This window comes from Ambystoma mexicanum, chromosome 1q, assembly GCF_040938575.1.
Source record: "Ambystoma mexicanum isolate Mex_15411 chromosome 1q, UKY_AmexF1_1, whole genome shotgun sequence".
Lineage (NCBI taxonomy): Eukaryota > Metazoa > Chordata > Amphibia > Caudata > Ambystomatidae > Ambystoma > Ambystoma mexicanum.
Window position 1 is genome coordinate 114,949,746 of NC_090922.1, and position 22,766 is coordinate 114,972,511.

At 47.1% G+C, this 22,766-nt stretch overlaps 1 protein-coding gene across 2 annotated transcripts in view; it reads right to left on the bottom strand.

Moving 5' to 3' along the window:
* The window catches only part of ZFPM1 (zinc finger protein, FOG family member 1), a 438,530-nt gene that overhangs the window by 95,055 nt on the left and 320,709 nt on the right, over nucleotides 1-22,766 (bottom strand). For both annotated transcript variants that reach the window (XM_069636098.1, XM_069636091.1), the window contains exon 4: nucleotides 19,531-19,664. In XM_069636098.1, the coding sequence (XP_069492199.1) occupies nucleotides 19,531-19,664 (134 nt within the window). The remainder of the gene's footprint in view (nucleotides 1-19,530; nucleotides 19,665-22,766) is intronic.

Sequence of the window (22,766 nt, forward strand, 5' to 3'; positions counted from 1 at the left end):
CACCGGTCTTCTTACCAGTGCCGGTAATCCCTTACCGCCCAACTCATAATGACCCACATGGTTTGTTACCATTTGCACTTTCAGATGCACTTGCACTTTCCAACCACGTCGAGATAAATTATTTGTTTTTAATAATCTTTTAAACTATTTTTACTTTGTATTGGTGTCTGGCAAATTCACTGCATCTTTGTGGTGATGCTGATTATTTCTACATTTTAAGATTTTACGATGTTTGAACCGAACTGTGCTACAAAACAACGTACCTGCACCAGAAAACACTAGTTGCAATCAAACAAGGTTTGTAAAAATTGGGTAGCCACCCCGTATGAAGAGAATAATGCATTAGTTGAGGAAGGAGGTTGTGTAGCCAGATTAGAGCCAAAGTGTCATGGCCCAGCTACCAGCTTTGCCACCGGATGACAATCTTAACTCATTGTATAGTACTGTGCTTTCTTTGGTGAAATGGCTTGACTTCACACATTTCAGTGACATATTTTAGTTCATTGCCTTCTCTTTTGCCTTCTCTTTTTTCATGCAAGCCATTTGAGTGGAAAGACAGATGAGAGCGGACCAAATGTCACAGGCCTTCAGCAAGCTTATTTTAAGGTTCTCTTATTTTACACAAAACTATTTTTTCCCCCCTACAATTTCAGATGTTGTTCTTCACATCATGAATGACAACCTGCAAGTCTGCGTCAAACAAGGAGCAGTTGAACTTTCACAAGCTTTTTTGTGCTGGGTGCATTTAAATCTTTAAAGTACAGCAACCAATGCAGATGAGATCTTTCAACAGAATTCTAGTAGATGTAGACTTCCATTTCTGATGGAAAGCATGAAGCTACAATCATTCTCCTTTTGCATGAAATGCTTCAGCACAGATAAAAAAAAAATAATCAAATATTGTCATGTTGATTTACCATGTGATTTGCATACTTTCCAAGTCTGGTCTACAAAACAGAGCACTATTTCAAGTTCATGAAAGTCAGACATTCACAAATAAATCCACCTTGATGTGTGACAACTGGGGAGCAATGTGGTAAAGTCCTAAAATTGCAGACTGGGCTCAAAGCTTGTCATCCTTGGCAACTCATGTGATCACATAGTACCATGTTGGCCAAAATTGCCAGTGCAGGGCTTGAAAAATCTACAAGCCCACTAGCATTGTGAGTAGTTTTTATGAACGGCGAGTACCATTTGCATGATACACGACCTTGCTGGCGAGTATGGGGATGTTCGTTTCTTATTTTTCATTTACTGCACCAGCACTTTGCAGTAAATGGCAAATACAAGTTTCACTATGCATGATTGACAGCATTGCACAAGATATGAAGCGTGTTTATGGTGACATGCACGATTTTTACAAAAAAACACTGAAATATATTTAGTCACAAGTCACCTTGGGGCATGTGCATTTCTCTTCGGTCGAGTATGTAAACTAAGGAACTCGCCCTGCAGGTCTAGAGGGATTTTAAAGAATTCTCAAGGCCTGCAGTCCCCATTATTTCACAATCGTCATCGCCTACAAGTAATTTAGTGATCATATTTTAATCCTCAAAAGATCCACACTCCTGTTTTAAGCGGCTATAATGTTGCTTCATAAATAATAATAGTAACCGTTGGTATATTGCACACAACAATTTGTTTCTTGCACACCCATGACAACACGACTTTAAAAAAGAAAGGAGGCCATTCATAACCTAATTCTAGGTTGGGGATGCACAGCGTCCTGATAACTTCTAATCTGTCCCCTCCATCTATGCTCTTGAATGTGTACATTACCCGATGCTTGTGTTCCGTCTCCTTCATCCATGCTTCAGCAGTGGGGCAGTCTGGGAGGCTGCTAATCTATAAATTCTGCGCCTACGTGTCGAGGCATTTGGACCTTTTTTTGACTGGCTACTGACCAGTGCACTGAATCGCCACTGGAGCCGGTCTACCTTTCTTGAGGCTGTTGTAAAAATGTGCCCTGTGCTGTGATCGCAACTAAGGGCACTTGATATGATACAATAGGTTATTTATAATGTGCTTAATATCCAGAAGTTTCTAAGTGTGGACCCCAGGGTCGAACTCATGTCGCTCCGTGTCGTCTTGCTTCCAAGGCGAGCACTTTGCCCCTGAGCTATCCTCCCGACTCTTAGGGTCCCTTCGTTTTGTTTGGGGGATTCCCAAAGTTGTCTGTGCCACAGGCTCCAAAATATGTTGAGATGACGCTGACTTAAAACGGTCAGGCACCATGCACCAGGAAACAGAAGACGGAAGGAACTAGACCACCAGAGCCGCCGCCCTCCACATCTCCATGCTCCAGTGCGCACGCGCACAGGTGCTGCGCGTCTGTATCGGCAGCTCTTCCCGGCATGCAGTCCTCCACCAAAAAGCAAAGCGCTGGGAGCCTCTGCAGAGAGTGCCCTTTGCTAAAGCAATACTAAAAGCCATTGACAAAGGGGGAGCATATTAAACAGGACGGAAATGACGCCACAAGGGTATTCTCAAGAAAACGCAGGGAAGCATGCATTTTGTATCCAGGACATTATTCCCGCCCATTCTATGTACATGGATTTGGTTTTTAAGAAGAAAAAAAGATGATACCCTTAATATTTGACTATGCACACCGTCCCAGGAAGTTCTTTCCATAAGGATAACCAGGACTTCAAGAAACAATGTTGCAATTATTTCGCAGTATCGAAGCGCTATCAATAAAAGGCGCTACTGTTACCCGCAATCCAGTGTATCTATTTCACCGCCTTTAGGAGTCGTCAAGAAAAACGCAACCGGCCCAACGAGATTCACGCAGCTACACTCGGACACAACTTGCTCCCCAGCCAGCTTAACTCTCTCATCAGCGGTGCTAAAGGACTGCAGTCTCTCTTTAAAAGCGCTGTCCTATTTCCCCAACCCTGGCATTTTCCCCTGTAACAAAGAGGTCACTGTCTGCATCCTGGACTCGTGCGATTATCATCAGAAACACTATCGGCGCCGCATCCGCTGCCATCCGCATCCGGGGCCACGCGAGATTGGCTGGACGTCAACAGGTCGCCCGGCAGAGCAGGGCCTCTCTGCGCATGCGCATGCGAGGGGGTCTGGGGAACCAAGCGCTCCCGAGATGCGGGTGGCGGTCAGCGTGCTTTCAAATTTAAGGATGAAATCGATTAGTTGCGTCCGGATTTGCGGGTATGGCCCGGCCCTAGCGCGGTCAAGTTCCGCTTGTTCATTTAGATCAGGGTTCTGCAACTTTTGGCTCCCCAGATGTGACCGACGGGAGTTTTAGTCCAAAACATCTAGAGAGCAAAAAGGTCGCAGACCCACCCCCCTTTTAGGTGCACTTTTATGCAAAAGGTCCTTTTCGTGCAATTTTCTTCATTTCCACAATGTTATGGTAAGGTGAGGAGTAACACGAACGTGATTTGTGCCTTTGCTGTTCCCTTTTCCTCTATGTGGTGAAAAAGTGTAAATGCCTTCTGCAATGAACTAGCAAAAGGGGCATTTACAATGTACTCCCTTAGAATGGCCATGCTTTCACCAGGTGGTAATTTCAGGAGGATTCCATAGGAATCCATTGCATTAACACCGGCATGAACATCTATGCTGCAGTTAATGCACCAGATCGGATTAGCGGAGTGGGAAATCGGCAGGGTATGTCCACCCTGGTACCCTCATACGGTTATGGAACGGAACATTAATTTCCTCCGTACATTCCTCCTCAGTCTTCAAAGACCATATGGTTTCAGGGCAGTATGTACTTTCATGCTGGCGTAAAGCAATGGATTCCTAGAGGGTCATCCTGTGTTTAGCACCTGCTAAAAACAGGCTTGTTCCATGGGAATCCACTGTACATGCCAAGTGTATATGACAGGCTGCATTTACACACAGCAAAAAGGAGTGCAAAAACCAGGCGTAAATACAATGCTGGCTTTACAAAAATGTCATAATTACATGGAAACATGTTAAAAAATGTTAAAGACATTGTACCTGCTGCCATGGCCTAGTTGTTGTGTCGGCAATGTCAGGAAATGACCCGGGTGTGAACTAGGACGTGAGGGGTGGTTCTAAAATGGCGGCATTATGGGGCAGAGTCCGTTCCAGCATGTTTGCCACAGGATTGCATGCTAAACAAATAAATACAAATACAACTGACCGTGACGTGTGTCGGAGTGTTTCTTGCCTGAAAGAATGAATGAGGGCTTGAATAAGCGGAAGTGTGAGGGTGTGAAACGATGGGCCTCATGCCACGTGATTGAGAATGTGAGTGTATGCAAAAGAGTAAGCAAGGCAACAGGTGTGCCAGTGACTACCTGCATTCGAGCGTGCGTGTAAGCAGTGGTGGAAATGGAAAGAAATTGGTGGGGGATCCCAAAAGGGCCGGGGTGGGTGCGGAGCTGGGGGGGAGGCGGTGCTCGAGGAGGCTGGGTTAAGGGGGACGAAGCTCACAGTTGACCTACGATCAAAGGAAATGTCCAAAATAATAGTTTAAAACAGCGCTATTTCTTTCATGCTGCTTCTTTTCCAAACTATACATAAATTCCACTTTAAACCACTTCCATGGCACTAGTGAAGAGTTACTTCACTATGCGGAAAATAGTTTTGAACAGTGTTGCTGAGTAAATATTCTTTAAAATGCACAATTTGCATTCAAGTTTATTAAAAAAAAAATTCCCCTTGGGTACTATTCGAACAAGGAGATTTCTGTTTGCAATAAGTAACCTTTTCTTTTACTTGAACCACACACGTCACAGCGCCTGCAGCTCACCTCTGAAAGCAGTTGGATGGCGGCACCATGTGTGATGTTGATAGGGGTATGTATTTATGCAATGTTTGTCGGATACCTGTATATTTATTTATGCAATATTCGTCGGATACAGGTATCCGCCGAACATTGCATAAATAAAGAAATAAACCGGGTGGTGGCTGAGGACTGCAACTTCCTCTTGTGACCTCTTGCATGGGGTCACCAGAGGAAGTTACAGTTTGCTTGCGTGCACTTTTTTTATTCTTCTTTTTTTATTCTTCTCCACAGCGCAGAGCAGGGGTTTGGGTTGGCTGACTCTGGCCGGATCCCGAGATCTGGCTACACATCTGGTGCCGGATCCAGCGAGAGCCGGCCCAATGACCAGCCCTTCGCGTGAGTTAGCGAGCGAGCTCCTCATTCTGAGTTTGACACAAAAGAAGGGCAATGTTTTTTAAGTCTGTTCACTGCTCCAAATGAATACTCCCTATTCTTCGGGGTGCACTGCGAGTCCGTTGGTTGATGGTGTGCGCGGTTCCATGTAGAAAGCGGGCAGAGTTGCACAGGGACGTGCATTCATGTCGCACCATCACGTTTGTAAAATAGCTCTACTTTTCTTAATCCGTGAGAATGGGTATCAGGTATTAATATTGCCACATATATGGTCGCTGTAAATAATATCGCGGGGAAAATGCTGTGGCGATATTATTTGGGTGACCATATATATGGCGACAGGGGCAAAAAAAAAAAAATTAGGGGGTTGCGGGGGTGTCCCCCGCATGTTCCATGCAATAATGTCGCCACAAAAAACAACCATTTTTCGTTGATATTTTTGCCTGGCGATATTTTTGTGGCGACATTATTACATGGAACCTGAGAATGTTGCTGCTGAGGTTTTATAAGAAGGGTTGAGATATTTCACTAAAGTGCTGCAATGACGGGACAGCATTTACCCAAATACTAAACCTGCACTGTGGGGGGTCCATTTAATGGAAAGGGGGGTGGGACAACAAACCGCGCGTATGGAAAAGGAATGGGGAAACAGTCGTATTTCACCACATACTATGCCTCCCCATTTTGAGTCCCCAGGGCAGGGGCAAACAGATTTTGTTTGCATTTTATTACAGGGTAAGGAGCTTGGTGCGATATTGCCCTATTCAATAGCTGGTGAGTCCCACAGAGGTTTGAAACACTACAGATGTATAATGTAGATAGTGCATCATATTTTGCATCTTATTTATTTATATACAGGAGGAACAATGCTCTTTTCATCCCAAAAGAACGTACTATAGATAAGAAATCAGATTTGATGGAAGCGATGAGCGTCTAACAATGGGGTGAGTTTGAGGGACATTCTGACCAAGTTGTCGAGAGGAGTAAATGAAACAGTCACCGGGGGCAATACGTGGGTGGACCTACAAAGATTAAGGACAACCAACATTAGACATTTTTAAGTGCAGGTGGACCAATACCCCCTGCGCAAGTTAGTTGGAGCACTCGCATGAATGAATACAGGACCATTTACAGCTGCTTTGAGGATACTTTTTTTGGGGACATGAGACGTTATAAACACCCTCTATGGTACAATACATTTGCAAAAACATATAAATAAAAAAAATAAAAAATAATGGTTGCAAAAACCCTCGCAAAATCCACATCCTGGGCCAGATTCTATGGGGTGCATGCAAACATAGAACAGTGTTGTTCCATGTAGGAACAACACTTTTCTTAAAAACACCATATTCTGTTACACTAAGAATGTGTCGGGCAGGCATCAAGGCCTTGGCTTATGCATGTGCCTGATTTATGGCCCTAGTGACCATCATTGATTCCGGGCAGACACTGCCATGGCATTCTCCTAAGTAGAGGCATATTTTGCATGCTAAAATAAAGGAGTTAAAATACAGCACCTGGGAGGTAAAGTTCACATTTCTATACATGTTTTTCCTTTAAAAGCTAGGCTTGTGCTGGATGGCAACACCACTTTTCTAATTTACTTAAGTCTGAAGGAGACTTCGGTAAATAAGAAAAGTGGCAGAGTTTTTGGAAATTCTCATAATGACACGGGTGCACACGTTGCTCCCACAATGAAAGATTTTATGAGCTTTTGCAGCTGGAAAGCACGACAGCGCCACTCCAACTGGAAGCTGGAGGGGAGAATGTTGGCTTTCCACACCTGTTTTTTTTTGCCAGAGCTCAGAATCGGGACCTTCGTGTGCAGTTGCAAGTGGCTTTACTATGGTGCAAGTAGAGGACAGCACAACCACTCTGGACAACACATGTTTCTATTCATTCCTGAAAACAATAAAGCGCACGTTAGGCAAGTGATGCCACTTTGTTTATTAGTTCCCACCTCACAATTGGGTCCTGTGTGTCCGGCAGAATTAGTCATTGCGAGTTGACAATAATGGGTTTTCGCTTCATGCTCTTAGCTATCAAAAAAAAGAAAACGGAGACAACCTCTGGCAAGGAAGCACAGCTGTTGTGGAGAAGTGACACCAGATTGCAGGAAAGAGGGAAGTCGTTTTACATTCACTCACACCGGTGGCTGCTGACCTCATGCTCCATGGCACTCAACCGACCTTCCTGGCAAGAGATTTGGTTTTTGGCACTAAATGCGCAGGAAGTGCGCCGCGCGACAGCGCACAAGCCCCTACTTTTCCGCCATCAGCCTATAAGACGTAGTTCATCCACATACGCACATGAGGACCGATTAATGTCGCGACAGAGTTGCTCGTCAAGTCGTTTTAAGGCCCTCATTGTAAATGAAGTTAGCGGTAATAGTGAAAACATGGCGGTATTTGCAAATACTGCTGGTTTTTAAGCACACACGTGACTATGAGCCAGGCGGCGTTTCCAAGGAAAACCTCATGTGGTAAATATTGCTGGAAGGTGAGGTATGAACTCATGAAAAAATTTCAATTTTTACCTCCACCAAAGAGTGGGGGTACAATAATTTTGAGAAGTTGCACTGTAGTGATTGGCTGCATGAAGGGCCCCATTCAAGGGGTGAAAAAGTGAGCAAAAGGTTCCGCACATATGGGTCAATGCTGACCAGGGCTGGCTGAAGATGCCTGGAGCCCATTTCAAAACGGTGTTTGGGTCCTCCTTGCCACCTGCATAGGTCAGCAACAAAAACATACTGATTTGGTGCGATTTAAGGTTTTGAAACGTAAAAAGAATTTTGCGCCACAATCAGTGTCAGTTGGTCCAGGTATGTATTCCCTGGAGCACCATCTCATCACATCACATCACCAATACATCATCAGGAATGGGAAGAATGGGTTCAGTGCAATGTTGGGTAAGAACTTTTGTTCAGGGAGGTAGATGTGTGATACATAGATTATAGTGTAGCAGTGGGCATCAGGCTGCGGGCGGGCTTGGTCAGCAACAGCCGCCTAGCCCGAGCCATGCTTAAGGCAACTTGGTGCGTGATGGCAGAGCAAGCCAGATTCCCTTAAAAAAAAAAAAAAAAAAAGATGGCTACCATACAGCATAACACACTAACACACAAAGGGCCCGATTCATGGCATTTTTTGCATGGTTCAAAGTGACTGCACTGCTGGCACAAACCCTAATTCATGGAACTGTGGAAAGTGTATTACTGCAGTGCAAAGTCAGTGCAAAGTTCATTTTATACTGCAAAAATTACTCTGCACTGCAAAAATACACTTTGCACAGTTCCATGAATCAGGGTTTGTATTGGCAGTGCAAAGTCGCTTTTCAGCAGTGCAAAGTCACTTTTCAGCAATGCAAAGAATTCCATGAATTGGGCGTTAAGTCTCTAAGTTCCTTTTCTACATATGTGGCAGCCACCACCAAGGCTGCTGCACGACAGGTAAGTAAGGGGGGAGCGGGAGGTAGTGGAGGTTGGATAGAGGCAGAGGCAGGGAGGAGCTAGACAGAGCCAGAAAAAACATGGCAGCACGGGAGAGTGGCACTGAAAAGGAATGAAGGCGTATAGCCTTGGTGCAAGCTCACATTCCTAACCTCCCGATTGGCTGGTGCAATTTCAACAGGTGCTAATGGAGATTATATTTCCCAATTTGTCTCAGGAGGATAGCTCAGCGGCAACGTGCTCGCCTTGGAAGCAAGACGACATTGAGCCACACAGGTTCGATCCCCCCGGTCTGCGCTTAGAGACTTCTGGGTATTAAGCACGTTTTAAATAACCCATCATATCGTAACTCTCCTCAATGGGCGAGTTCCCTGGTTTTATCACTGAGGGGGCATTGAGGGAGCCACACGTTGAACTTCATTAATCTCCAAGCATATTCACTGCCCCACATCAAGGAACGGAAAGAGGGCGAAACGTGTGAGATACCTGAACACCACTTGGAGAACACCCTCTAATCCGGACCATTTTTAAGCAATATAACCCGAGCGGCGGGGGCATTACCTACTCAGGTAATGCCCTGGGGCCCATAGTTATAGGCCCGAGCGAAGCGAGGGCCTTAACGAAGGCCCTGGGGCATTACCTGAGTCAGTAATGCCCCCGCCGCGAGTGTTATATTGCTATTAGTACCCCGGCCCGCATTATGTGCGTGACCGGGGCACTAAAAGCATTTTTTTCTGTCCCGAAATGCTGCAGCGTTTCGGGACAGAAAAAAAAAAACGACCAAGAAAATGGCCGCCGGGAAAGGGAAAACGGGAGTCCGTTTTCTCTTTCCATGGCGGCCTTCGGGAGCGGACGCGCTGGGAACACAGGTGTTCCCAGCGCGTCCGTTCCCGAAAAAAAATGAAGCAGAAGGTAAGTGGGGTTGGGAGGGAGGGAGGGGAAAAAAAAAAAAAAAAAAAAAAGTACCTTCCTCCCTGCCAGGGAACGATGGAAGCCTCCAGCTGTGTGGAGGCGTGGAGTCTCCACACTGCTGGAGGCTGCCATCGTCCCCCACCAGGGACGCAGGAGCAAGAAGGTAAGTGGGTTGGTGTAGGGAGGAGGGAGGGAAGGGAAAAAAAAAAGCTTACCCAAGTCCCCAGCGGGGGGCGGAGGCAGCCTCTCAGCCGTGGGGAGGCTCGGAGCGGGGATGGCCCCGCTTCGAGCCTCCTCATTGGCTGAGGGGCTGCCACACCCCCCCACCGAGGACAAGGCAGCTAGAGTCCCGGCCGAGAATCGAAGGATTCTCGGCCGGGTAAGGACCCAGCGAGAGCCAATCAGAATGCGTGTTGCATTCTGCTTGACTCTCGTCGGGTACTAATGTGCAATATAAACAAGCATTGGCAAGCAAACAGTGTCTTCTTTTGTGATGGCATTGGATAAGGATTTTCCAGGTGCTGCCTTAATGGTTGTGCCAGGCCATAAGAAGCAACAGTTGGAAAATAGTGCGATTGCCTGAGCATATTAGATCAGTGCCTGGAAAATGCCTATTTAATACATATACAGAAGATGAAACTCTTGGCTTTGTCAATACCGGTGAACAGGACTTCAGTGCAAAGAACATACATAAGTCAAGCGGTTGATGGCACAGGCATGCTTATTAAACCAACAGTTGGCAGCGATTGAGGGGTACAGGGTTTGGGATTCAGTATCTCTGTAGGTGAAGTCATCAGAGGGGAGAAACTTGCTGTAGCGCAAAATTGGAAACGTTTGAAGGTGTGTGTCCGTGTTGACTGTGTATCAAAAATACATGGGCAGAAAGGGTTTGAGCCTAATGATTCTGGCCCTGAATCTTGTAAGATTGGGGTGACTACGGAAAGAGCATCTAACCGCTGCGTCACTGCGAGGGAATGCCGGTAATGTGTTCCCGTGTGGACCAGAACGTCTAGATATGCGCAATGGGCGAAGAGCGACCATTCCCACGCTTTACCCAAAGAATCAGCAGGGATCAGGGAGGCTGCCAGTATCACCTGGAAGTTGCTAGTGCAAGTTCTGCAGCAGCAAGCTTTGCTTCTCCCCCAGCACTTACTGGTCGCTAGCGCAGGCGAATGGTGGCCACACCTTCATCAGGACTCCCAAGTGCCAACACCTTTTGGATCACCAATATGAACAGATTTTTTTTTAACTGTTTTGGTGACACTTTCTCCCACGAGGCGCCACGCGCACAAAAAGATCAAATGAAAGCTGCTTGCCCTTGACTTTTCACTACTAGCTAGAAAGAGTGGCAGAAAGTGGGACAAGTCGATGCACATATTTCGCTGCCATAGTAATCCAGACGGCACAGGCCTAGCAAATTCTTTAAAATCCCACTAGACCTGCAGGGTGAGTTCCTTAGTTGGCATACTCGACCTAAGAGAAATGGACTTGCCCGAAGGTGACAGGTGACAAAATGTTTACGAGTACTTTTTGTAAAATGGTGCATGCTGCCCTAGGCACACTTCATATTTGCTGCAATGCTGTCAAAGCATGCACAGTGAAACCAGTATTTGCCATTTACTGCAAACAAAGTGGGTTTGCAGTAAATGAAAAATAACTTTCTAACATCCCCATACTCGACAGCAAGGTCGTCTATCATGCAAATGGTGCTCACCTTTCATAAAAATGGCTCGCCAATGCTAGTGGCTATGCGACTCCCTTAAAGTTCATAGGGCGCCCTGAGTGTGAGACAGCACTAGATTTGGGGTGATAGTAAGGTTGCCCAGGAAACTGTGCCTGTATGAAGCCAATGAAATGTGCTCAGGAGTGCAATGTGCAGCAGCAAAGGTGCCTGAAGCCCGGAAACTGCCTAGAAGGGCCTGTCGCCCGAAATGAAACATTGCATGGACTTCTATGAAGCCACTGAGGCTGGTGAGGAAGAAGGCGGCCGTCCACAGTGTCAGTATCACTTCAAGGCCACTGAGTCCCCGTCGTATAAGGTGCGAGGGAACATACAATTCCCCGAACCCTTGGAAGTTCACTAGCAGCGAGAGGATACCTCATGTCCCCTTATGTTCACAAACACTGAAAGGGACAGTTTTGTAAGAACGCATGGGTGTTTGGAGAACCTGTGAAGTTCCCTAGTGTTGCGAGTGCCCTTTGAAGTGTTGGGATACCTGAAAGTGTATAGAACCTTTAAAGTTCACTAGAAGCGAGAGTGCCTTCCAAATTCTGGGACTCCATCAAAGTGTACGGCGCCACCGAGGCTCCTTAGGCGTCAGATTGATGTTCTAGGCGTTTGATCTCCAGCCATTGAGTGCGCGTTGAGGCCTCCCGGCAGCTTGGTTAGAACAGATCAGGGGCACTCCGCTTCCATAAAAGCTTCAAGCAATGACCGCCCAGCGGAACCTTTTCCTGTGGGGCTTTCTAGGCCAATTAGGTACTCTCTGTAGCTCTTCCATCATCCCATCCCTACCCAGGCAGTGTGGCGCTCAACTCCCATGCTTTTGGCGGGTGTCAGCCGCTTGGGAGCTGGACCCTCCCCCCACACACCAATCCTCTTGCCTATCCATAGGCTTTGATATGATATGATAGGTTATTTATAACACACTTAATACCCAGAGGTTTCTAAGGGCGGACCCAGGGATCGAACCTGTGTTGCTCAGCGTCGTCTTGCATCCAAGGCGAGCACATTGCCCCTGAGCTATTCTGCCGAGAGGCACTTTAATGGGCACTCACCCAGAGACCTCAAAATCCAGTGTTTTCACCCGTCCTGTCAACTCAAAAGGTTGCGCCACCCAACCGCGCCATGCTTATGCCGGCTGCGGGGGCGAGGCAAAAGCGCGCCCCATTACAGAGCAAAATGCACCAGAGGACGATAGACACTATCTTGGAGAAAGCTCAAGATTCCTCCCTCCCTCTGCTCGGCGGGCCAGAGATAGGAAGGGCGGGTTGGACACCATCAGGCTGCCGCTCGATAAGGGAACTGCTGAAAACGCTCACAAAAATATTTAGAGAATAAATGAAGGATCGGAGAGCCGGGCCTATCTTCTGGGGATCAATCATCTGGGCCGAGTGTCTGGACATATGGCGCCGAAGGAGAGATAAAGCCCCCCACAAGGGGGCCGATAAGGGGTTAATCGGGAATTTCATTCTGAGCAGATAGTAGCGCCGGCCATGAATGGCACCGCCTGTTTTTCTTTCCTTCCAGCGTGCCCCACTTTAACCTTAAGGCTGGCGGTAGGCCTGGGCCAATGCAACTATGGAGCAGGCAGAGGGGAGGGGGGGCAAGTTCTAGTTGGGGCGCCAGTTAGGCCGGAGCGGCGCCCAACACATGGCACGGATTTCTCTGCGACGCCCGCAGCACCACCTGCCAGCATCGCACCGCGGCGGACCACATGCAGGAGGTGGATTGTCTCTGGAACCCGAACCAAGAGCCAGAGAAGCAATACAGGGTGCGCCACTGCAGCCAGGCCAATGCAGTGCCTTAGAAAGCTGCCCATGGCCTCACCATGGCTGAGAGAATCCGAAAAATAGAGCTTTGGAGATGGGCCGCTGGCAATTACAGGGATAGTCTCCGCCAAGTTGTCCTGAGTGACATCTGAGAGAGATGCTAGAGTGCTCACTGAAGCCCCCTCCTCAATAAGGTCCTCGGCTTTGCAACGCCCTCCCTCTTCCACCTACCGGATCCTCCTCCGCCTCCTCTACCTAGTGCCTTGAAGCTGGATGAGTCTCCCAGCAGGACTGCTCCCTTCCAATTCCTCTTCCTGGTCTACCTTCCCTCCTGCCACTACCTGACGGCCCGCATCTCGCTGTAACCCCCCGCTCATTCCCTCTGCTCCCCAGTCACTTCCCCACCTGTCTCCTTCTCGCCCCACTCCACTGGAACCCTCCCAGTCCCCGCCCAGCCATCCTCGCCACCTCCATTTTGCATCTCTTCTGTGGCACGCGCGGCTTCTCGGCTGAAATCGCCTATTCGACTCTCTCGCTGGAAGGTGTTCTTCGTGCTTTTATAAAAACTCTCCATAACATTGATGAGTCCCTCCAGGTTTTGAGTGCACGGCGCTCGCGGGTGGCGGGTTTGGTAAAGAGGGCGGTCCTTTTTCAAATAGTTGCTTGCTCCCTGTCTTGCTGGGCAACGCTGGAGTAAGCGGCGGGTTGAGCCATGACACAATCCTTTCTCTTTATACTTTGGTGGGTTCTGCGTGATTTCATCCCCGCTGGTTATAAAGTGGTGAGTTAGCTCACGGGAGATTTCATGATAGATCCCCTCATAACTTACTTCTATCCCGCCACCTATCTCGTCTATCCCCGTCCCCGACATCTTCGACACATCTCGATCTCCCCACGACGATGTAATTTATTGACCACTTTGACATCTTTGCTGATGAAACCACAGAATATGCGTTTAAAATAAGCCAGAATGCGGCAGTGGCACTGGGGATGCGTTGCACGGCATCGGCGGTGGAGCCGGTCGCCATTTCGTGTGTCAATAACGCACGAGACTGGATGTGTGCGACGTCACCGCAGAGGAGCGGGGATGCCATAATACTCTGCGATGACGTCAATGCTGGGAGTCCGGACTTTCACAGCAGTTTGGCTGCTGATGGATTGCTACGAGACGCATACAAAACAAACACCTTTGTGACGACAGATGGCAGCCTGGAGACCGTCTCCAATGTGAACCCAGAGGAAAAGACAGGGGACGTTGCTCCTGTGCAACTCGTGTGTACACGCCCTTTGCAGGCTTCTTAACATTCTGCAGGGATATTAATACACAACACTCTTCCTAATTCTAGACCTGCCACATGTGGCTCTCCAATGTTTTAGACTACGCCTCCCATCATCCCACACCATTGACGTTACTGGCTATGGATGATGGAAGTTGTAGTCCAAAACATCTGGAGACCCAAAGGAACTCCAAACACCAGAGAAGGCAGTAATAACTCCAGTAGTCATTGGATAAAAGCAGGCACGCAGAAAAAATAAACACATCCCGGAACGGCAAAGTACACAGCATAAAGCATATTTGTCTGGCTTAGTTTGTAAATAAACGGATATATTTGCATGGTGACAGCGTTTGCTAGTTTACTTTTTGTGATTGAAAAACACAATTGTGTAATCTTGTAATTACTGTACTAACAAAGAACAGCGCCCAGGTGCGGCACACTATACAAATCGCATAAATAAATAAACAGGCGCTATTATCCATTTTAATGGTACTCAGTGTATCGACTGTTGTAAGTTTAAGGGTGGAGTCCGGGGTGAAAGGGATTTGAACCCGTGAACATAGTGTTTTATAGACAATTCACAGCTTGTACGAGCACCGTCAAATCACAGTTTTTTTTTTTGCCAAGCATCAGAATATTTGATAATGAAACATTAAAAAGGAGTACACAAGTTGCCAAGATGGAAACGCAAAATGGAGGCGGTCTTGCAGCGACGGGCGTTGATCTGCACATCCGACCCGGCGCGAGGAAATGAATGTCCAGGCTCGGTCCCATACCGGAGGGGCCAACGCACCCTCCCAGAATCCGAGCCTGTAGACCAGGCCCGGGGCCTGCAACCCGTGACCCCGTGGATGCTTGGGAGTGCACGTGCAATCAGCCCTAGCCAGCAGTCTGTGGTGAAGGATCATGGGAGTCGTTGTCCAACACTCCTGGAAAGCCCTGAGTTGCAGCGAGGCCACAGCTGATAATATTGGACTTGTGGCGCACCCAGTGCTGGTCATCGGGCCGGTTCTTGCCGGATCCGAGATCCGGCACCAGTTGTGGAGCCGGATCTCCAAAGAAGACTACAAATAAAGCAGGCCCGGGCATCTAGAAGCAGTTCCTGTATGCGTTTGGCGCGAGAGGCAGCCTGCTTCTCTACAGCAGGCCCCACCGGCCCGACTGTGACTTCCTGCTTCCGGCCCAACACGACTTGCTTTATTGCCACTGTCAAACCTTTCCTGTCCACAGATTCAAGGCAATTTCCACTGAACAGGTTACCCTTTGCGGATTAATACTCAGCCTTTCCATTGTTCTGGTGAGTTTAAGAAAAGGCAGAGCGCGGTCACTGGAATGTACCACTACATTATAAATGTACAGGTGGCAGCAGCCTCTGAGCTTTTATTTTGAAGATGTTCACTTCAGAATCAGAGGAAGCAGAAGATCCAGTTATCATGGACACCAAGTAGGGGTAACAGTGGCCCCTATGCCTTGGCACCCCTGGCAACGTCTCTGTGACCCCCTGACCCGTTACCCTCCGCAAATCCACACGCACGCACACATATGCCAAACGGTGATGTGCTGCTTAGTTAAAAAGACAATTGGACTAAAATTAATCACGAACATGAAACGGTGTGGTCCCAGTCACCTGTTGCAAATGAAGACGACCGGCGGAGGGGATCCGCCTCCAGTGCCCTCATGGGTGTTCGCTTTGGCCATTGACATACGAAAACTAAACATCTCACACAATTTCAAAAATGGCCCTCTATTATGGTCAATTGTACAGAAATGGACGGAGAAAGCTCAGTGTGTTCAGTGCCTGCTACGAGCGTTTATGTTCGCTCATCTTGCAGCTCATCACAGGTATTACTACCAGCAGGATCCACACAGCTTTTGATTGATCAAATGTTTATACACCGAGTACCATTAATCTGGATAACATTAAGACGATTTCGTTGCAGTGCTAGAAAATGGAAATGCTATGTGGAGTAGGGCTTTAAAGAAAACAAGATTAAAAAAAAAAAAAACACACTGGTGTTAGGCAGCCCATTTCAATAAAGATATCCATCCATCGTTCATTGATTTTCAATATGGGTTGGTGCTTTGCAAATTCACTTGATTAAACACCAATAACGGGTTCTGTTCATAAAAGAAAAAAATTCAGAAATCTTGGTATGTTGGTGGAAAACTAAAAATGGGACGAAAGGAGATGGGTTCACTGGAGAAACTGGAGACAGTGAAACCAAGAAACCTGGGCTCGAACCCCTGCATCTCCACGTGACCCAGCATCCTGGATACATCCCTTCCAGTCCTGGGTCCCCTTAAAAACTCAAACTGAGATCCCCTAGAAGGGAGTGAATTCAGCTAGCACCAGACAAAAACAAACCGTTTACCATTCAAATGTGCCACTGACACACCCACAATCCAATCACCCCAAACCCTACACGCGCCTCGTGCCACCTTTTCACCTGCTGGCATACAGGCCCTTTATCTCAAATCTGCCACAGCTGAGGGGGTGGGAGGCATTAGATGCTCAGTGACACATGGCTGTGCCTGGACAAAGAAATCTCCAATTGAGACAGGATGGGCAGACTAGGGTATCCAAGGCTACACCTTGCATATGCCATGACTAAGGCTGTACGGGCACTGCGTGGATGATTGTGAAGCAGCGCCTTTTATTCATGCATGGCAATGCAAGGGGTCTGAGGCTTAAGCCGGCATAGGATGGCAATACTTCAGTATAGGAGGGTGCCTAGTTCATGTTATAGCAGGGCCTGGGCAATGTGCAGTTGGATTCATACTATGGTCATTTGGCATCTGAGGCATTAACTGGCATAAGGTGGCAATAACTGGGCATATGTGGCTTCATTGGCATAAGAAGGAATTGCAACTGGCCGATGATGATTCAACTGGGTGCGCCCATTGCATACCACGATGGACCCCATGATACATTGAAGGCAGCACCACCAATGATATATGGTTGGATACTGAAATAGACGTATCTGCTTAAGCGTTATTTTATTCATAGCACACTTATTGCAGGTTTTGTTTTACATTTGGAATGCCACTGGCATAATTTCAAGGGATACTGGGGTCATGGGTCAAGTAAGGATGCTTCTTGTGCCGTCATCAGGTGGGTGGTGTCACGTCTGCTACCCCCTGCGACAGTAGACTGTATTTATTGTAGGTTTTCTAAGACAAGTGAGCAGAGTCCAAATGATATTGCATTTTTATGGTTAATTGCTGTCTGAAGTTTTAGCATCCCTTGGTATCTGCAATTATAGAGGGATTGCAGGTAGGGTGGGTGATTTACTATGAACTTGCATTGTTCGTTTAATTGAATTGCACCTTGCACTTTACATTCCTATACATGCCTTGGACCAGCCCCCCGCCTTCCATGCAGACCACTTGATATGGTGATATTGTGATGGATATATGATAATAAAGGAAGTTATTTTCGCAGAACTTTGCTGTCCAGATTGTCATTGCCTTGTCCAAGCCCTTGTAGTTGAAGTAATTGTGTGAAATATTGCTGCTGTCCTGGCATTTTGGCAAATTGACGTCCTTGGCAGTTGTGCACATTTGCACTGAGGAGCACAGTGATTCATGAAAAAAAGTGCAAGGATAATCACCTACATAATAATATGAAGAATAATAGCTATGAATAATAACACAACAATATGAATGTTAACAACAACAGCATTGGTAATAATTGTTATTTGGAGGCAATCGGATATAGACTTGGAAAGGCAGAAGCAGGCGATTAGACACGAGGCCTGGTTTTATTTCACAGTCGGAGCTTAAGCTAAAGAACGCATTCTGTGAAAGGGAGGGGGACCCTCACAAAGAGTCCTGTTAACCTTTATCTGCAGACGTGTATTGCTAGCACCGAGTAAGCTACCCAGAGGAACCATTCCGATTGGCACTGCCACTATTGCAGTCACATTCTGTCGTGGAAGAGGTCTACCGCTGTTCATGTGCCATCCCTTCATGGCCAACAAAACCTTTTCACAGGCACGTCCTATGTGTGGCCCCACACGCCGGGCTCCCGGTTCTCCCCCATGGTTGACAAGCAATACGAATAAATGTAGGGGTCACCATGGTGAACTGCCCCTATGCCCCCCCAAACAGTTAGTACTGGTACTGGTGGCCGCCATTAAAAATGAACCCCCCCCCCTCGTCTTGATCCAAAAGGAATCCCCTCATCTTGAGCCATACGACAAGTGAGCGCCGGCAACGTGCATTGCGCATGCGCAGTGTGGCACACGTGGAGGGCTGCACTCGGGGATTCGCAGAGCAATCTCCTGAGCATTCCAAATTGGCTTCCCAGGATGCAGACTCCAGCAATCGGGGAACAGAATCACACTATACACAATCCCCCGAGAATAAAGTTGGAGGAGACCACAAAACTTGTTAGCACAACAAAGAGACTGGTAGCAGGATGAGGGGAATGTAGCATAAAACAGGGCAAGACTGGTCAACAGGGATGGTTGTGGGAACAAGCGGACCACAGAGGTAGGATGTGGCTAGTGTTAGGAGGGAGTGGATGCTAGCGTATATATATATATATATGGATGCTATCAAGGAGAAAGAGGGGACAGGTCCTAGATGTTATGTTAAAAGGTACTTATATAGTGCACTGTCACCAACAGAATTGGTCCCCAGGTGCTGTGGCGGATCTGTAAAAAAGGAGGGCAGGTAGGGTTAGTTGGTTGGAGCGGGAGTAGGAGAGTGGGAGAGGTGGTGTGCTGTTGGCGGCTTCAGCTCAGTATACACAGAGTGCTGGGCTTTGGTGCAAGCATCGGATCGGGCGAGACCTCGTGTGCTGTAGGTGCAGTTTATGTGTTGTTGATGCGGTGTGGTAAAGTGCATGCAGATGCTGTGAGAGAAATGGTTGTGAGAGTTTGATGTGGGTTCATTATGCAACGATTTGAAGGTTGGGTTAGTGGGGTCTGTACCTTGATTCTGATACTTCTGGTTTCGTTTGAGCTGTATCCCTGTGGGTGGGGTTGTTGCGGATTCCTTATAGGCCGTCTTGCTGTGGTGTTTGACGGTGTGGCGCGAATCCAGCTGTAGCATAGTATTTGTATGGAGTGATAGGTATGTTTGAACCTTTCCTTCCGGTGTGGAATTGAGTTTGGCACTTCCTATTCTCTAGTTATCTATTGTGACAGTGGTCTGTTGGAGCTTGGAAAGGTTCAGGTCAGTGTGCTGTTGATACTAGGACACCTCTTGTGGTATAGGCCGCGCTCCTCAAACTGAACAGCGCAAACACCCAGATAGAACCACACTCGGCTCAAAGAGCTTCTTACCATTTCGGCAGGACCTGGGGAGCCAGGCTTGCTCTGGAAATTCCCTTTGTAAGGTCCCCAGGATTCTCCCTTCGGAAGGGCCCGCTTTGCCCGCACTTTGCTTTCTCCCTCGAGTAGGATCAACTCCAAGTCCTCTGTAGGAAGAACGAAGACGAGTAGTTAACCTCACGTGCAATCATGTACAGATCAGCTGTCTGATTCCAGTCAGAATTTGTCACAGAACATTTATACTAAAAAGGAAACAAGTGGAAGCAATCCACAGAAAAAAAATGCGAGTCACACTTTACTAATATTGAAAAACACAAACGTTACACAAGACAGCATTTATATATGTTTACAAGATTATTAGCGCATGCTTAGTTGCCCTTAGATGAGCAACACCTGTTTCCACAGAGCCAGGCTCTGACCACCTACAAAAGGCAGCATTTTATGTGTCTGCCTTGTTCTTCTCCAAGCTTCCAGGTCTCTAGCCAATCAAAAAGCTTGGAATGGAGGCTCCAAGCACCTGTAAAGGCTGCATTTGAAGCTTCCTGTTGTGATGTGTACTCATGGAGACGTGGACAACTTGTGTCCCAGGAAGGCTCCCCGTGCCCCCCCCTGCATAAGCTCCAATAGTGGCAGAGCCCTTGCCATGGGGCTGCATTTGTATGCCAGGTGACCCTCGCCTTTGTTAAAGGCCTTCGGCTGGGCACATGTAGCTTAGTGGCGGTCCCCTACCACACATTGCAGGCCTGTGCTGTAAACTCTAGCGCTACATTTCAGACGTAATTGTGACATTTATGTATTTCAATGTTTTGTGAGGTGCCACAGGCAGAAACCTTCAACGCTCCCTAGTACAGAATATGGTAGGCACTTGTTTTTAAGTCTTATGTTTCCAACGCAATGGCCTGTGTCCTACTGGATGCCCGTACAGGGGACCTATTCACTAATCGCACCTGTGGGGGTCTAGGCGAGTAAATGTATTCAGTTAAAAGTAGCTATGTTCACATTTTGCCCAAACAGTATACACAATCTCATGTCACTGGACACAGAGAAGGCCTTTGACAGGGTTGCTTGGTCCCTATTCAGAGCAAAGAAAACCTTCAACTTTGCTCTGCTATTTCTCACACACTTTTTGTTAATAGGATGATTTGACCTTATTTCGACTTTACTATAGGTCCAAGCCAGGACTGTCCGTCCCCCTCCCCCCCGTTCCTCCTTCTCCATTAGTTGTTTATGTGGCACTGATGTAGCAGAAACCAAACTTAAACTCTCAGCAAATGCTGATGACGTTTTGCATTATATCTCGGGCCTGAAATATCTGCTCACTAAATACTATGCATTATCCACCGATACCGCCTAGTCACAGGCTATTTGCTCAATACAAACAAAGCAATCCATACTCGAGACATGGCACAACCTACTGTCCTTCAATGGTGTCCCATTAATATTAAATATCTCGGAGTATTCTTTGTGATTAAAATGGAAGAAAGACACAATTTCGTTAAAACACCAAGAACATTCTTGACTGAATTAATGCTTCTGATGAAAGAGGGTCTTCCCTTCATCTTAGATGGTGGGATATGTTGAAAGAGGGTCTTCCTTTCATCTTAGATGGTGGGATATGTTTAAAGTTTTGCGGATGTTTTTGACACGTCAACTATAAACTTAGCTCTTATTGCCCATTTTGGTCCCTATAGACTTCTACGAACAACTCAAATATATAAGCATGTTTTTGGAGAAGGGAAAAGTCTAGGTTTTTATTGGTGATAACGAAGGCTAGAAGGTCACCGGATGGTGGGCGAGGGTGGTCTGCCAATTACTAGAGTTCAGACATCATCATGAGGAGTTGTTGGTTAGACCAGCGCCTTTAAGGTAACCCCCCGCCCCCCATGACAGTTAGCAATGCATAGAATGGCTGGTAGTGGAGTCTCGGATGTTCTTTTCATTATGACCGATAACTTTCAATGGGCCATATAGCTCGTTCCTTAGCTGCACAGTGCACAATCTGCGCAACTGGGAACTGCGTCTTCATTTTGATAAAGCTATTAATAGTAATATTACGCAATATGGCAGTACATCACTTTGGGGGATTAGAAGAATTGCATTGAACCAAGACCCGGTAAAATGGATTACTTGGATCTACAGTGATCACCACAAGATAAGGATGTGATTAAAAAATGCAAACATCAAATCCTTTGCATCGCTCACAGAATTCTACAAGCTACCAAAGTCTCAAATCCTCTGACATACCAAGATAAATACTGGTCCACAAACTTTGATAGTCCTGTGTAGGTGCAGTGCCCACCTCCCATTTATTCAGATGTTTGTCTACAGATCATTTGGCATCTTAAGTTTGTATAACACTTGAGATATCTCATTTCATTAAGCAACAGTGGGATTCATTATGTCAGAAGGTTAATAGGGAGAGTTTATTTTGGGAAAAGATGTGGTTCAGTAATCGTGAGGATGTTGTGGGGTTCCGATCTTATACTGGCTTCTTTACAGTCTCTTATGGTCCCAGTCAAAACTCACTTTGACTCATACAATCCCCGAAGTGTTGGCAGTGCCGATCTGAAATTGGTCCCTTTGATTACACATACTCCCAATTGCAGGGGAAGTGTACTTAGGACGGGTGCTATTAAAATCAGTGACTTACCTGGGCACCTTTCCCCTAAACGGTAGGTAGTTCCTAGATTTTCTGCAATCGGCCATTACGACGATGCCTACTAACTAGAAGGGTGCACACGCAGTGCCATTACACTCATGGTGGTGGTCTTTCTTCAAAGCGTCTCCTATCACAGCCACACTCTTCTGTGCATGAATATTAGGTCGCCCTACCTCAGTGGTGGAAATGGAAAATATGTGGTGTGGGATCTCACAACACAAGGGCCGGGGTGGGGGAGAAGTTTAGGGGGGCGGTACCCGAGGGGGCCTGGTCTAGAGGGGACGGGGCTCGTAGTGGACATCCAGCAATGCTGGAATACTTAAAAAAAAAAAAAAAAAAAAGCCGCGGTAAAGTGCAATTCTGCCATCAAGGGTGCTTTTTCTTTTTTTTTTTTTTTACGGCTGACTCTGGCCGGATCCCGAGATCCGGCTCCATATATGGTGCCGGATCTCGGATCTGCCGAGAGCCGGCCCAATGACCATTACTGCCCTACCTGGAATTGTATGCCTGAGGCGCTCTTCCAATCACACGCGTTTGTCTCCAAGTCAGTATTAACAAGATTTCATTGAAAATGACTCTGTGATGAGGC